Source organism: Pholcus phalangioides, unplaced genomic scaffold (assembly GCF_987345545.1).
Source record: "Pholcus phalangioides strain wild (caught in Gottingen) unplaced genomic scaffold, Ppha-v1.0 ptg000004l_1, whole genome shotgun sequence".
Classification (NCBI taxonomy): Eukaryota; Metazoa; Arthropoda; class Arachnida; order Araneae; family Pholcidae; genus Pholcus; species Pholcus phalangioides.
Window position 1 is genome coordinate 46,420,236 of NW_028301597.1, and position 16,017 is coordinate 46,436,252.

The 16,017-nt window shown below is 40.6% G+C and overlaps 1 protein-coding gene across 1 annotated transcript; it reads right to left on the bottom strand.

Annotated features, from left to right (window-relative positions):
• Positions 1 to 958: 958 nt before the first annotated feature.
• LOC149087713 (speckle-type POZ protein-like) lies at positions 959 to 15,199 on the bottom strand. Its single transcript, XM_089231598.1, has 3 exons — positions 14,490 to 15,199; positions 11,116 to 11,238; positions 959 to 1,110 (listed from the first exon to the last, which is right to left on the bottom strand). Exons 1-3 carry the CDS (start codon positions 15,134 to 15,136, stop codon positions 1,092 to 1,094), a joined length of 789 nt encoding a protein of 262 aa, XP_089087724.1. The 5' UTR covers positions 15,137 to 15,199; the 3' UTR covers positions 959 to 1,091.
• Positions 15,200 to 16,017: the final 818 nt, after the last annotated feature.

The window sequence follows — 16,017 nt, forward strand, 5'->3', positions numbered from 1 at the left end:
TAGCGATACCTATCTAAAAGACTTTACTGACTCCTCAAAGGTGTATGTGGGTGGGGGGCATAAGCAACACCACCTATAGAACAAGGCCTCCGCACAAAGCTTGTGACATCAATGAAGAAGGTTGTTTCTCCTATTGTCATTGGATATACTGCAAAAATAAGGTAAAGATATTACATGCATCGGCCTGCTATATCCAATGGCAATAGGTGAAATTGCCTTCTTCTGTGACGTCACAAGCTTAGTGTGGAGGCCTTGTTCTATAAGTGGTGTTGGCATAAGATAGGGGCCCCAAAACAATAAAAAATTATTTATATAGTAAAAAATTAAAATTTAAGAAACATATGCCTTTAGCACTATGTTCAAAAATGTTCCTGGAACTTATGAATACAGATAGAACCTATTTATTTGGTGTTTCCTTTGAAGTAACACCCTGTGCCGTTATGCACTTTTCCCATTTTCATACAAAGATGTGAATATGGATTACAAGCCTCCTTTTGCCACATCTTCTAGTGCCTGTCACTTCTTCAGAACCTGAGATTTGTTGCCCCTTCAGCAATTTTTTTTATAAAAGGAAAAATTCACACAGGGCAAGATCAGGGGAATAAGCTTGAATGTGATGTTAATATCATGTTCACCCTGTATAACCAAAATTGGTAAAACTTGTGTTATCGGGTTGTAAAGGTTAAACAGCTTCTTAGGGAGCCCATGATCGAGGGCACCTGATTGCTAGTACCAGAACGATTAATTTACATACTTTTAGTGATCATATAGATGATTTCCCTATTTTTTATTTTCATACCCTACTGCTTATGTAATCATCGGTTGAACCCCCCCCCCCTTTCCCCATTGGTGCTTACATAATACTTGAACGGCCACGAGCACAACTTCAAACTTACCTGATTCAAACAAGGGCTTGACAAATCAAAAAATTATCATATTGATGTCTTACAACCACGCATTCAAGTTGAACAAATTTTATTCAAAACATGCGCAGCACACACTCACACACATGCTCTCACAAATTATCAAAAACCAAAGACTTGCAGGTTCGTTAACCTGAAACGAGAGAAGACACCAGTCTTGCCTTTTGTTTAGGGAGACATATCCTTCCTATGAGAAAATGAAATATGAGCATGATAAGAAAAGATCAACCTGAGCTTTACATCAACTTCACAACAAGGTACAACTTCGGATTAGTAAATCAGTTTGAGAACATTTTGACTCGATTAAGGCTCAATCACATTGGACGAGTTCACTCGCTCCTCACTTGCCGTTTTACTTGCTGCTACTAAAGTAGCTCTGTGTTAGTATGTTATTTAATAAACCTGCCCCTGGCTCTACTAGAGTGGGCTATTTTTCTTGCTACACTCTTTCTACTCACTTTGGCTCGCAACAAAAGGAAAAAAATTAAATGCTCACTCATTTAGTGAGACATTTTACTGGTCGTATGTAGTTGAAACTCCCTGGGCTAGTTGAAACTGGCTCGCTATAGCCAGCTACTTTACTCACCAGAGAACAGCTAATAAACTCGCCCAATGTAATTGTGCCTTTAATGTCTTGCTAGACGAGCAAAAATTTCAGAATTTTCTAACACATTTTGACTTGATAAACAATATATTTCCTGCAACACAATCAGTATGTATACTGAAGACTCCTCGTACTATAGCTCCGCGTATTCACCAAGTCTGTCGAGTGACATGTGATCACTACTAAAAAGCCAACAGTTTGTTTTTCCTCACTGTGGGCAAGGGATCAACCAGTTTCAAGCATTTTTTGGGCTCTACTTGTTAACATTTTAATGAAAGACTAAATCAAAAAAAAAAAAAAAAAAAAATGATGTATGCATAAGTGTATTAACAGAACCCCTCAATAGTCTGAGGGGGCCCCTAGTTTGATTAGAGCCCATTCATTAAAATGTCACTGACTACGGGGGTGAAAATCATAGCACAAGCCCACGAGAGGCGTCTCACTGTCTTGTCACGAGAAGCAGATTTCACAGTGAAACCCGTTTACAGCATTTCGAAAATACTCAAACGTTCATGCTCGTTTATTTAACCATACATACTAGACGAGCCCCTGGGCTAGAATTCTGTGAGATTCTCTCTTGTCTTGGTGGTAGGCAGGCAGAGCTGTCTTAACACATGGGTGGGAAGGGCATCATGATAATGAGATTTAATGCTAGCTATACATTTCAATACTAAGTATGCAAACTGATACGCAAGTACATTCGGCTAAGTTGGGAGATTAAATCCCCAGAAAATATATTTTTTCCCTATGGGAGGTAGCATGATCTTATCAGCGTACCACATGCTAACTCAATTCAATTTTTTTAATACTTTATAGTCAACAAAGTCCCATTAGCAAGGTAGGTCTCCAGCCCCTTGGGCAAGAGGTCAGTGATGTTCCCACTCTTGCCGTCTCAGGCCTCCTAGGAAAAGTTATGTTTGGACAGGAAGTACTAAGCTACAGCCGCTGTGGTGGTTGAGTGTTCATAGTGACAGACTTGCATCACAGGGTGCTGAGCTGAAACCCCACCATTGCCACAGAGGTGGTCGGCTGAAGTTGGTTTTATGTGGTTCCCAACTTCGAGGCGCAAATGCAAGCCGATCTCCCCTTTAAAAGGTCTCGCCACAGACAGCAACAGATCTACAAACAAATGTAATTTAGTCTGAGTATACTTTTAGTCTGAGTACACTTCACTTCTGAAATGTAGATCGCAGCACTGAAAAATCAGACACAACACTAGATATCGCACTCAGACTGTTAGGTGCACAGCCATCCTCACACTTACACTTCCGGCACAATTCAATAGGTAGTAAATTGCCCATAGATGGCGATAGAACAGAGTTGTGCTTGATTTGAAAGAAAGAAAGTACTTAGCTGCAACTATTACACCATACGTGCACCTCGTAAATATTCTTCTGAGGAACTCCTAACAAATCGGAGCATGTCATGTGCTGCGCATACCTTGTGAACCTAATGTGAAATTTGTTTTTGTCTGCTATGAGTTTCAAAGAACAGCTGCCATCTGCCTTCAGAAGCAAACTCAGCAGGTTATTTTGGTTGTTGCATCATGTTTGAATGTTTAAAATTTGTTAGGCCTAGGTCTAATTGCTTTCTGTGGAGAGATTTTTTTTTAAATGCGAGATCAGCTCACATTCACACCTTGAAGTTAGAAAAACCACAGAAAACCAGCTTCAGCCGACCACCACTATGCAGTCAGTGAAGTTGAAACCTAGATCCTTGCAATCCGAGTCTTGCATGATGCCTGCATAGTGGCCCCCGTACTTATATGGAAGTAACAGATTAAATATTTACATACTCACTCTCAAGTATCAAAGCAGAAAATCAGCCTCATCATGCAGGCACCAAGTAAAGGTGAAAATTATCTGTCGTCACTCGCCCCATGGTGACCAGATATTTCAGAGTCGAGACCGGGATTTTTTTCAATATCTTTTTTATCTTTCAATAAATTTTTGAAAAATGAGTTCATGCTGAAAGAGAGAAAAAAAAAATCATCAAATGAGAAGGAATCATTTCATGGGTAACTAGGGCCATCTTAAAAAAATCATGAGCCCCCTGGAACAATGGATTTTTCTGAGGCCCTACCAAGCAAATTCTGAAAAATTTCATACAGGTCTCATTCTGGTGAGAGCCCTCTTCTCTTGATGCCAGGATGGGCCCATGCCTTAAGACAGCGTTCTTTCTTTCAAACCAAGCACAACTCAACTCTATCGACATCTATTTGCAATTTACTACCTGGTGAGTTGTGTCGGAAGTGTATGTGCGCGTACCTAACAATCTGAGTGCATATCTAATATATCTAATGTTGTGTCTAATTTTTCAGTGCTGCCATCTACATTTCAAAAGTGAAGTGTAATGACTGAATTACATTTGTACTTTTTGTAGTTTTGTACTTTTGTACTTTTTGTTGTTCTCTGTGGTGAGACTTGTTAATGGAGAGATTGGCTCGCAGTCGTGCCTCGAATTTGGGAACCACAGAAAACAATCTTCAGCCGACCCTCGCTGTGGCGACGGTGGGGTTCAAATCCGGAACTTCGCGATGCGAGTCTGCCACTATGATGACCACTCTACCACCACGGCGGACATAAGACGGCACTGGGTTAGTCCACTTGGCAGTGGCGAAAATAGGAAAAAGCTCTGTATGAAAGTATGCAGAACGGCGCCATCCATGATCTTAAATCATTACAACAGCTCTTGAAAACAAGACACATTGATTTTGTCTGGTCCTAAATCCCCAGACATGAACATTATTGAACATATCTGGGATGCCTTGCAACGTATTGTTCAGAAGAGATCTCCACCCCCCTCTTACTCCTATGGATTTATGGACAGCCCTGCAGGATTCATGGTGTCAATTACTTCCAGCACTACTTCAAACATTAGTCGAGTCCATGCCATGTCGTGTTGCGGCACTTCTGCGGGCTCGCTAGGGCCCTACACGATATTAGGCAGGTGTATCAGTTTTTTTGGCTCTTCAGTGTATATATCACACATATTGTTCACATTGAAAACTGCGAAGATGCGGACCGAGCATTCCGCCCTTCTCTCTTTCTTGGAGTTCGCTGTTCACCTCCTCTCTCTTCACCAGACAAAGACTCTCTTTTTTCCTTTCACCTCCTTTTCTCTCTTCTTTTCTTCATCCGGGGATGACCTTCAAGGGTCCCCCTCGCTTTGGGCAACCCCTCACCCCTTGGTGAAGGCAAAATTTCTGCCAGTCCTGACAAACACTGAAATAATATTGAAGGTCCTTGAGTGAAAAAAAAACTTTTTTCACTTAAGCAGACATACAAGTTGTCATGAAACTTTCACTACTATGTTCAAAAAGTTCCAAAATTTATTTTGTTACAGAAGAATAAATACAGGTAGAACCTGCTTATTTGGTATTGCTTTCTAGATGTAACCGCCCTGTGAAATTTTGCATTTTTGCCATTGTTCACACAAAGATGTAAAAGTGGATTGCAAGTTTTTTTGTTCTTTCACACCCTCCAGTGCCTTCATTGCTGCTCACTGCACTTCTTTGGCACCCAAGAATCGTTGCACCTTGAGCAAATTCTTTATCTGAAGGAAAAATAAAAAAAATCTGATTGGCCAGATCAGGAGAATAAACTGGTTGTAGAAGCATCAGAATGTGAGGGTTCAACAGGTAATCTGACACCAAGAGGGAAATAAAGAGTCCTTAAATTTCTGCATGATTTGGTGAGATGCAAGCAACTAGATCTTTGAGAGCTCAGGGCATAGGTGCTCCATCATGATAATATGCCAGCTCACAGGTCCCTCCTTGGTGCCAAAACATCACATTCCAATACTTCTACAATCAGCTCGTTCCCTTATCTTGCCCAATGTGGCTTTTGCCCTCTAATAAAGAATTTGCTTAAGGAGCAACGATTCTTAGGTTCCAAAGAAGTGCGTGGGAAGTGCGCAATTTTTTACGTGGTTCTTTAAAATTGTTTTCACCCTTGCACCTTGGATTTGTCACTCCTCCTGAAGGGGACAAAATCATTTTCCTTATTATTATCTGCTATTCACCGGTGCAGTTTGAAGCACGGACCAACCCGGGCTGTCCCTGGGGGCCTCAAGTGCAGAGGAGGCCTCGTTAAAATGAGATGTAAAAATTTCTAAGAGTAGGAGTAGGTAAGAATTAAAATTTGTAGACCGAAATTTTTAGCCAGATAGAGCAGGGGCACAACTGGGGGGGGGGGGGTGAGTAGGCGGGTCTGGTGCCCGGGCGCTGGACTAGTGGGAGAGCCGAATTCACCCTTTAACTGCTTCTACATTACATGGGGACATAGAGCTCATCCCAGCTTAAAAAGTATCTAGTTGTGCCCCTGGATTGGGGGTGGGAGTTCCAAGATGCTTTCAAGATGGCCCTGCTCTTCACCTCGGATTTGTTGCCCCTCCTAGAGCTGGCACAAATCATTTTCCCTACTTTTTCCTCTTCTTGATCAATATTAATTTTTTTTAGCTTTTTAACCTGAGATTTGGCACCCCTCCTGGAGCAGGAAAAACCATTTTCCAAAATTTTTTTGGTGAATAATATTTTTTTGCCCTATCATCACAGATTTGGCACCCCCTCCTACAGTGGACAGAAACCATTTCTCCTAATTTTTTTTTTTTTTGCCCTTTTATCATGGATTTGGTGCCCATCCTAAGCAGACAAAAACAGAGTTCCCATAATTTTTTCATGGTTCTTTACTTTTTTTTCACTCTTCCACCTCGGATTTAGCACCCCTCTTAAAGCTGACAAACTATTTTCCCTAATTTTTTTTTGATCCATAAGATTTTTTTTTGCCTTTTAATCTCTGATTTCCCGCCCTCTAAGAGCTGCACCCAATGTAGCTGTACAGATTCCATGGCCCAACAGTCGACCCTGCATTCATAATTTTCAACTGAAATGAAATTTTTGTTTTGGTTGTGATTTTTTTAATCAAAATTTCACATGTAATTTGAATCCTGGTTCACATACTTCTTTTAGTCACAATAACACATATAATTTTTATTGAAATTTCTGTCATAATGTTAAATGTCAATTACATGCATAATTCCCTTTAAATTCTATTCATAATTTTTTACACATAATTTGTAACTGATTGGTGTGGATACACCAAACTATATACTTGCTCAGGGGCCTATACAGAGAGACAATACAGACATATGCGCTGCCTATCAGTTTTGTCAATATAACCTTTAACCTCTTTTTTGTCCAGCTTTGCTGTCTACTGGACAACTCTTATCTCAGACACTCCCTCACCGAGGGTGTTATTAATGAACGAAAGAAGGAGGGGGGGGGGATTTTAAACCTCTTCTTTTCTGCCCATGGCAATGTACAGGTTCTTTTGTGAACTGGAGGTGGGGGACTTGCTACCCCCTAAGTTTATCAACGTAACCCCCAGGGAATCCAACCCGTATTCTGAGTCTTTTTTCCTGAAGCTGCCACCAGTGTTTCCCAAAGTGGGCGATGGAATGGTCCAACAGAGGTGGAGAGCATAGCAGCTGCGGGTATAACATAGGATCATATGGATTCGCTTGAGTTTGGGGGCGAAGAGACAAAAAATTTCTCGGAAAAGGGGCAATGGAACAAAAGTTTGAGAAACTATGGTCTACACCATAGTTTCCAAACCTTTTTTGTCCCACCGCCCCTTCTTCAGAAATTTTTTTCTCTCATTGCCCCCCCAACACAACCCATAGGATCCTATGTTATACCCGTAGCTTCTACCGCCCCCCTGGAACATTCCATCGCCCCCCAGGAGGCGTTAATGCCCACGTTGAGAATCACTGGTCTACACCTTTATATTCTAGAAACCTAGGTCTGTACAGCAGTCGTATTCCGTACAGGAACCTTTTACAGATGAAAAGTAAGGCTGTTGTGCGAGAGAGAAAAATCAGTGATTATTTATGTAAGATGTCTCCCAAAACCCTATAAAAAAGCAGTCTGGCGTATTGCTGAAATAAGACAACACAGAAGATGAATACTTATCATTTATCGATTGTTAGGTAAATGAGAGAGAAAACATGGGTATTCATGCAAATACAGTATTATGGAAAGAATTTTTTCCTCGCCATCTTTTTACGTGTCTGGTCTAGTGTACAAGATCCATCTTCTATAACCAAAAAAATTATTATTATTTTTGGAATGAAAAAGCTTGATTTTTGCATATTTCTCTAGTTGATTTTTTGATTGAAACGTGCCCATACATTAAATCGTAAACAAAGCTGAAATTTGGGAAGAAAAATCTAGATTTTCGAGGGGGGGGGGGGTGGTAAACCATGGGAGTTTACAAAAACCCTTGCTAGATGGCACTTTTGATCAACTCTTAAGAAGGGCAGAAGAGCCGTGAAAGAGTGGCAGCTCATTTTACTGAGTGAGCAGTTCAGAGCCTCTCACGGAAAAGAACAGTTTCGCCCATCTCTAGTTCGAACTTCACCATTGCCACAGTGGTGGTCGGCTGAAGTTGGTTTTCTGTGGCTCCGAACTTTGAGGAAAAAAATGTGGGCCAATTTCCAAGAGATTTTCCAATTCCTACAGAGAGCAACAGGCCTACAACGATTCAATTACTGAATCATCACATCTTAATCATAGTTAGAAAAATTGATGACAGACGTCAGAACATTACACGTAACAAGTATTACACAGAAACAAGGGTGGATCTAGAGTTCCCCGTAGGGAAGGGGGAGATTTTTCAAATTGTTGTGGATAGAACCATACGTCCAGCATTTTGTCCTGTATTTTCTGGGACAGTCCCAATTTTCTCGGTTTTTCTCTGTCCTGACTTTTTAAAAAAATTTCCCAGTTTTCCCATTTTTTAGCCAGACGTTTTCTTGAGTTTGTTATTTAATCAAAAGCGTTGATACGAATAATTTTCAACGGATTTATTGAATGCAATAGTATCATATTTGCATTCGGATGGGGTGACCACCTTCTCCCCTCCCATAGATCCACGCCTGCACAGAAACGAGCTTCATGCCAGGGGTGCGCACAACACGTACACACACATTTCAACATGTACCGATTCGTTGGAAGTTCTACAGAGGAATACGGACGACGTGCAAGCGCAGTTTAATAGTTTCATCTGTTGTGAGAATGCTATGTAACCTGAACAAGTTTGAATTAAAGCATCTCATCATGATTTACTATTCATGTGTCAATTGATAAATTATCAGGATATTAATCCAGAAATCAGTAAGGCAGCTGCGCAAAAATTTTCCAACCATCTTTTGGGAAATTTGATTCAGAATGTTTTTAAACAATCGCTGGTGTTGCCTCATAAATTTCTCTATGCAGAAAAAATAAAATGGTTGAGACAGGGAAGAGTATAGTGCTTTTAAATAGAATTAATCAATGCATATACTATGTTCCAATTTCGATGTGTTTCAGGGTCGCCTCACAGTTGTCTGATTGGACTGCTGTGATGATCGAGTGGTCATAGTGACAGACTCACATTGCGAGGATCTGGGTTAAAACCTACCGTCACCACAGTGGTAGTCAGCTGAAGTAGGTTTTCTGTGGTTTCACACTTTGAGGCGCAAATGCGAGCCGATCTCCCTGTTAAAAAAATCTTGTTACAGAGAGCAACAAGCTCATGACAATACAATTATTCAATCAATACACTTCACTTAAAGTTATAAAAACTGATGGCAACACTATACATAACAAGCATTACACAGAAACTTCATGTTAGATTCACGGCTCATACACACACATTCCAACATGTACCAATTCGATAGAAGTTCTGCAGAAGAATGTGGACGAGGTGCATGTTTAGTAGTAGTAGTTGTCTGATTGCACTAAAATTTTGCACACATTGTTTTGTTGTTGAAACATTGAAACACGATGGGGGTGGGAGCTAAACGTTTAGAAAGATAAAAAATAAAAACCACCCTATTGTAGAGGTTGGGTAAATCCTGATCACTAAGTGAGCAAGGTGTGAATATCCTAGGCTCGACGCAATGCACACCTTGAGAGCTACTGTACTGCTATTATTACTTAACCATACACATGAACCTCAAAAACATTCCTTCAAGAAATTTCTAATGAATTGGTATTGTAGCCAGAACACTTTTTCTGAGTATGCGCAGCCCAAATTTATTTATTTATACAATATTGTTGACCATTCAAGGCCTATACAAGAGGATGCCGAAGATTTACACACAGATGTTTGGTAACATTTGACAAGAAATCAGAGATCGTGGGGTAGTTAACAATAGTGGAGGGGAGCTTATTCCATTTAACTAAGGTATTAGGAAATAAACTGAATCTAAAACAATCTGTACACGCAAAAATAGGTTTTAATTTTTTGGGGTGGTCAAGTCTATTGAAAATATAGAAAGGCTTAGTCGGAATACCGGACGTATCGAAATTTAAATGACCATGAGTAATCTTATAAAGCATGGCTAAGCGGGAGATAAGTCAGTGAGTAGCGAGTGGGTGGAGATTAAGTTTGAGTTTAAGATTGGAAACGGAACTAACAGATGACCAGTAGTCATGAATAAAATGGGCAGATTTATTTTGGATAGATTCAAGTTTCACAATATTACTAGAGGTGTGGGGGTCCCAGTAGAGCATAAGAAAGAACGGGAGAAACATAAGTTTGGTAGCAGAGAAGTCGGACGTCACGAATAGAATGTTTCAGGTTGTGGCGGCAAGAGAAAAAAAATTGGTTGAGACATTTCTGGTAGACATAATCAATATGATTATTCCAACGTAGGTCAGCTGAGATTATAACTTCCAGATATTTAAATTTAGGAACTTGGGATATGGCCACGTTATTAATAGAGTATAAGAATTCGAGGGGAAGAGTTTTACGAGAAGCTCTCATGGAAACTGTTTTAGATAGGTTGATAGGCATATACTAAAATGAGCACCAGTCTGAGATGGAAACAAGATTACATTGGAGAATTTCTTGATTAGACTTTTGATTAATTATGCAGTGGATTACACAGTCACCAGCAAAAAATCTCGTGGTGCAGTTGAGGGTTTCCGGGAGATGGTTTATATATATTAAAAACAATAAAGGCGAGAGGATTGTTCCTTGAGGAGTACCCGAGTTTACAGTGGCAAATGGTGAGTCATGATCTTTAAAATGTATAAATTGTATACGATTTTTTAGGAAAGCTTCTAACCATTTGAGCAATCGTAGATTAAGACAGAGATTTGAAAGTTTAAGGAGAAGTATTTATGTAGCCAGATTTATGAATGGGTTTTGGTAGTCCTACCATCTGTCTTCTATATTTGAAGTGAAAATAGCAGATGCCCTAATTTTCATGCAATGTACGTATCATGTTGAAGGTCTGCCTGCTCTCGCTGAGAAGAGACTTTCTCAAATGGGATGTGGGGTACCGGCTAACATTTACACATAACAGAATGAGGTGGGCAATGCTTACGAACTTACAATACTAAAAATTTATAGATTCAATGTCTTTAAAATCAATGGTTTATTTTACCATCAAAATATATCAATGTTCCGAGAAGAAAAACTGAATGGTTTCTTTGCATAAGTACATGAATAAAAAAATTTCTGGTACATTTACAAAACAGGCAATCAACAGCTTTTATACACAACATATCAAATAGCGGATTATAAAAAAATGTCTTACACACAGTCGCCTTTATCTTTAGGTGATGCACTGTTTGAAAATCGAAATGTGCAACCACTACCCTTATCAACAGGTCCAAATGAAAATGACGGTACTGGCGGTGCTGGTAGTTGAGACAGATTCCTTAAAAAAGAAAGATTAAAACACAGATTTAATATAACGTGGGGGGAAATTATCCAATAAGTAAGAGCAGAAATAAATAATCATTAACCCTCTGGCTGCTCATCCCGCGATTTCCATGGGCAACTCAAATGTAACAAAATCTGCTCATCCCGCGGGCATGTGTTTTTCTTCTTTTATTGAGAAGCGCAACCCGTTTTTTCCCCGTTTAACCACTGAAAAAAATTATATACAGTATTAGACGTTTCATTTACGTTTTGGCCAACAGATGTCGTTAGTTGTCCAATAAATTGCGGCATTTGAAGGCATGTGGTATTACCACTCAAACTTCACTTTTTGAGTGAAAAAAATTATGCAATTTTTGAAGCAATTTCGGTCCACAAATTGAGCAGTCAGAGGGTTAACAAAACAGGACTGGACACACCCAGCTCCAGAATCAAATAGCCTACAAGAATATCGGTAAAACATAAAAGAAATACAAGGTGGAAATGTAAATGCACCACCAAGGGTGGGAGGGCATTATATTGAGTATTGATTGTATGTTTTATTCAGTTATCTTGTCGGAATAACACGTTTTGGACTCATTTCTTTAAGGCTGTATATTTGTTTCCATTTTTACCAATTTTTTACATACTAGCCATTGGTTTAGTTTATACTGCAATTTTGTTTTTGTTGAATTCAGAGGCAGTTTTTGACAAAATTCAGATTTTTTTTTTTTGCCCTTACCATTGTATTAATTAAAAGATAGTCTGAATTTTTTTTGTTTCATTCCTGTATCTGGTGTAAGATGCAATATTTTTAACAGAAGATATATATACGGAACCAAACATTTATTTGGTGTACGACAGAAGATTTGCAGACAGTGACATTATACTCCTTGCCAGATCTTTTACAGACATGTGACACTGGAGGTTTATTTGATAGATTTAATGCCGCGGAACAGCTTTGGTATAAGGGACACGCCAAATTGGCGACTTTTTTTCCGGCGATAAGTTGCCATCGTTGGCGCGCTCTGGTTTGTTGTTGTTCTGCTGGGTTGTCGTTGTTCCAGAATGTTCGTAGAATTCTGCCAGTCGGTGGCGCTGACTGTTGTTTTTCCGTGTTCTTAGCGTCCTAGCGCGTCTTTCAAACGGGTTTTACTGCCATTTTCAAACTGGTTTTCTCTTTTTTCCATTCTATTCTCTCTCTTTTTTTCTTCCAAATGACGTCACCTTATAGCCGCGGCGTTTTGAAAAACCGTTGGGATAGTTCTTCATATTTTCTCTTCCTTCCGTATATATGATGTAGTGTGTGTGTCGGATTAATTGGAATTATTTTGGACATCTTTTCCCTCAGGTTGTACCTTTAATATTTTCCAATATTTATTCTTTTCTACATGCAGGATGCCCGTGCATCCTTTTTATTTTATTTATTTTACCGTTGTTTATTTATAAGAACCCGGATTCTCGGAAAGAGAGTCCGGGTTTTAATTTATAATACATAGAATATTTTTATTTATACAGCAGGACCGTTATTTATTCACAACGGTCCGGGTTTTATTTAAATCCTGATTTCATTTTTTTTTATCCAGTTTTATTTTTTAAATACTCCACAGCTTATTTTTGTTTATGCCATTTGTTTTTACTGTTTTCTATGCTGGCGACTTTTTTTTTCTGGCGCACATAGTGTCTGGCGGCTTTTTCTCGGGCCATCTGACATATTTGGCGCCGGGAAAAAAAAGTCGCCGAAAATCGCCAACCTGTCCCTTATACCAAAGCTGTTCCTAATTTTCTGTAGTAAATATTTGAATTGGTAGGCAGTTACTCCCAACCTAGGAATAGGGTCCTCAGAACATCATTTGGCCCTGGGGCTCCCATTACGTTCTTAAGACAGACCTAGAGAGTGTGTGAGACAAAATGAGTGACTTAAAGACAGACACATATTTACAGGCACAGAGGCTATGAGGGTGATAGCCCAGGGTGGCAAATTCGAGTGATGAGTGTTTAAAACAATAGACTAGAAAGGGATGCCAAAACCATAAATTCGCCTCTGACTATCATACATCGCAAGCTTCACCCCCCCCCTCCCCCCAGCAGACCATTAAAAACAGGTTAAAAAATAGTGTGGATGTGTATATGGTGCAGGACGTCGATTCTGAGCACTGCAAAATTGGAAGCGACATCTCTCCGAATTCAGTACTTCTCTATTGGATCAGAAAGTCTCCATAAATAAAATACACAGATTGAAGATGTTGATCAGAAATTCTCAATTCCAAAATATTTGCCGTTAGAAGATTTCATTGAAAGATTAGATTACACCCAGGGTGCAGGGCCATTTTAAGAGCATCATGGGGGCCAGGGCAGAGTGATTTTCCTGAGGCCCTACTAAGCAAATTCTCAAAATTTCAACCAGATCCCATTGTTGCGAGATCCCCTCTTCTCTTGAGGTACCCGGGCGATGCCTTAAGACGGCCCTGATATCGGAAAATTAAATTATTGGTCTCTGACTCTCATCAGGGGACACATCTCTGCACCTCTGAAATAATGGGATCCAAGTGGGATGTCCCAAATTGTCTCCGTTTGATTGTAGTGCTAGAGTTTTCAATAGCTTCTCTGTGCCTCTTTCGTTTTTGGGTGTTTGGGCACAAATTTTTCTTTGACCTAAGTGCATAGCACCTCGCCATAGCCTTTCTGGTGCTCAGAGGTAGATATTTTAAGGTCTGGGGGATGCACCCCTTATTAGCACAGCGAGCATGAACTTGGTGGTGAAGCCGTTTGCATGTCACGCCTGTACAAAGTACAGCCTACAGGCGTTTATTGATTTACATTGATTACGTAACAATTATTATTAATATATTTAATATGTATAAAATTTTTTTTTATACCCACGTTTTAAATTGTTTTTGGGTAACCCCTAGCAATAAAGCGGGTTTGGCAATACAAAAAGTCACCAAATCGCGGTATATTGTATATTGGGAATTTACCAACGCTTTTAACTCAGATTCATAAAAGATCTTTGCTAAGCCCATACCAGCGTTAATCAAATCTGTCATACCTTGAATGCAGTGCTGTCTTAAGGAATGGGCCTGGGGGCCACACAAAAATGGGATCTGGTTGAGATTTTCGAAAATTTGCCTGGTATGGCTTCAGAAAAATCATTTCGCCCGGGGGAGGGAGGCTTATGATGCTCTTAAGATGGCCCTGTTTGAATGTGCATGTCCCGCTCCATATACACATCCTCTGCCTAAAGAAAGCAAGCAAGCAACCAAAACTAACTTTGAAGGCATAGCTCTGTCGGCAATTTTCTGGAGGATCTCCTCGGCTAGGTCGGGGCTGTTCCTGACGATGTTGCAACGCATCTCCCTGTTGTGGAAGGAGCCCAGGTTCATGGAGACGAAGTCCAGGGCCTTCCTCTTCAGCGCCGCGAAGGAGCACGCCTCGGCGTGGTAGAGCACGTACAGGGCGTTGTCCACGTCCAGCTTCTTCATAAGGAAGTCCTCGCAGATGTCCTTGAGCTCGCTCAGCTGGTACTTGTCGGCGGCCTTCATCAGCTCGCAAGCCGACCCGCACGTCAGCTCGGGAGGCTTCCCGCCGTAGATGAAGCGCAGCATTCCCATGATGGTGTCCGCCGAGAAGTCCGTTATCTCGACGGAGCCCTCGCTCTTCTCGCGGAAGTCCGATCCGAACATCGCGGCGAAGTAAGCCGAACGGCAAGCCAGGATGGCCAGGTGGACGTGGATCTCTTTGTTCTGGACCTTGATGACTACGTCGCTGAACTTCGGGTCGTCCAACAGCGACAGCAGGTCGCCCCTGAGTTTCTCCATCGTGTTCGAGCCGCGGACGGTCGTGACAGGAAAAAAGTCCATAGGAAAATTCGGCCCCGTTGTCCCTGTTCCCTTCTGACGAGTATTACGCCTTGACATAAAACTTATCAACACGATCTGGTACACAACCGCGGGAACAGAATACTCCAACGTCGGGACGGTTATGACCTACGAAACTTCTGGTCGGAGCATAAACAAAATTAGGGAGATTGGAAAAAGAAGACAACGGTTGATATTTGCTGCCATCTATCAATGAAACATGAAAAGATTCAAAAGGTATATCATTATATAATGTAATGGAAAAAATAGAATAATATTTTTTCTTTCCTCTCTGTTTTTAAACACAGCCAACGACACTAATACGGATAATGTTATCATTCTGGTATTGTTATCACCTTACCAAAGAACGGAAGTGTACCGATACCATAAAATGTGACAAAAAATTCGTTTATAGTTATCGGAACTTCGGATAATGTTATATTTTTCCATCGATTTTTTTTCTTCTACGCATTCTGAAGCTAAGATTTATATTCAAACTAATTTTTTTCTGTGTAAGTTATGCAGACTGACTATGCAAGACTATGTAGGAGACTAGAGGATGTTGATTCCTCCCTCCCTTTTTGTTGAACATTTCCGAACACCGTAATCGGTCCATACAGGGTCGCAAGTAGGAGGGAGCAAGCAGGTGGGTCTGGTGCCCCGGACTAGTGGGAGCGCCGAATTCACCCTTTAACTGTTTCTTCTACATGGCAAGGGGCGCCAAAATGTCGGCTTGCCTCGGGTGACAAAGTATCTAGTTGCGGCCCTAGGTCCATAGTATTCGCTGCGATCCATGTATGCATGAAAGCTGCTTTCGCAATGACCTTCCTTACAGTGACCATGCGTGAGGAAATAACTACTGCCCGAAAAGTGTCTTTGCACGGGTGGCACTTTCGCTTTCTTCCCGCAATCGTACCAGACGCAAAGCTCCGGCATCCTAT

Bases quoted from the DNA above. Each gene is read 5' to 3' on its own strand.
- LOC149087713 (XM_089231598.1), bottom strand. From the start codon at position 15,136: ATGTCAAGGCGTAATACTCGTCAGAAGGGAACAGGGACAACGGGGCCG. The intron at 11,239-14,489 runs GTTAGTTTTGGT...TTCTTTTTTAAG, and splicing joins GACAGAGCTATGCCTTCAAA to GAATCTGTCTCAACTACCAG.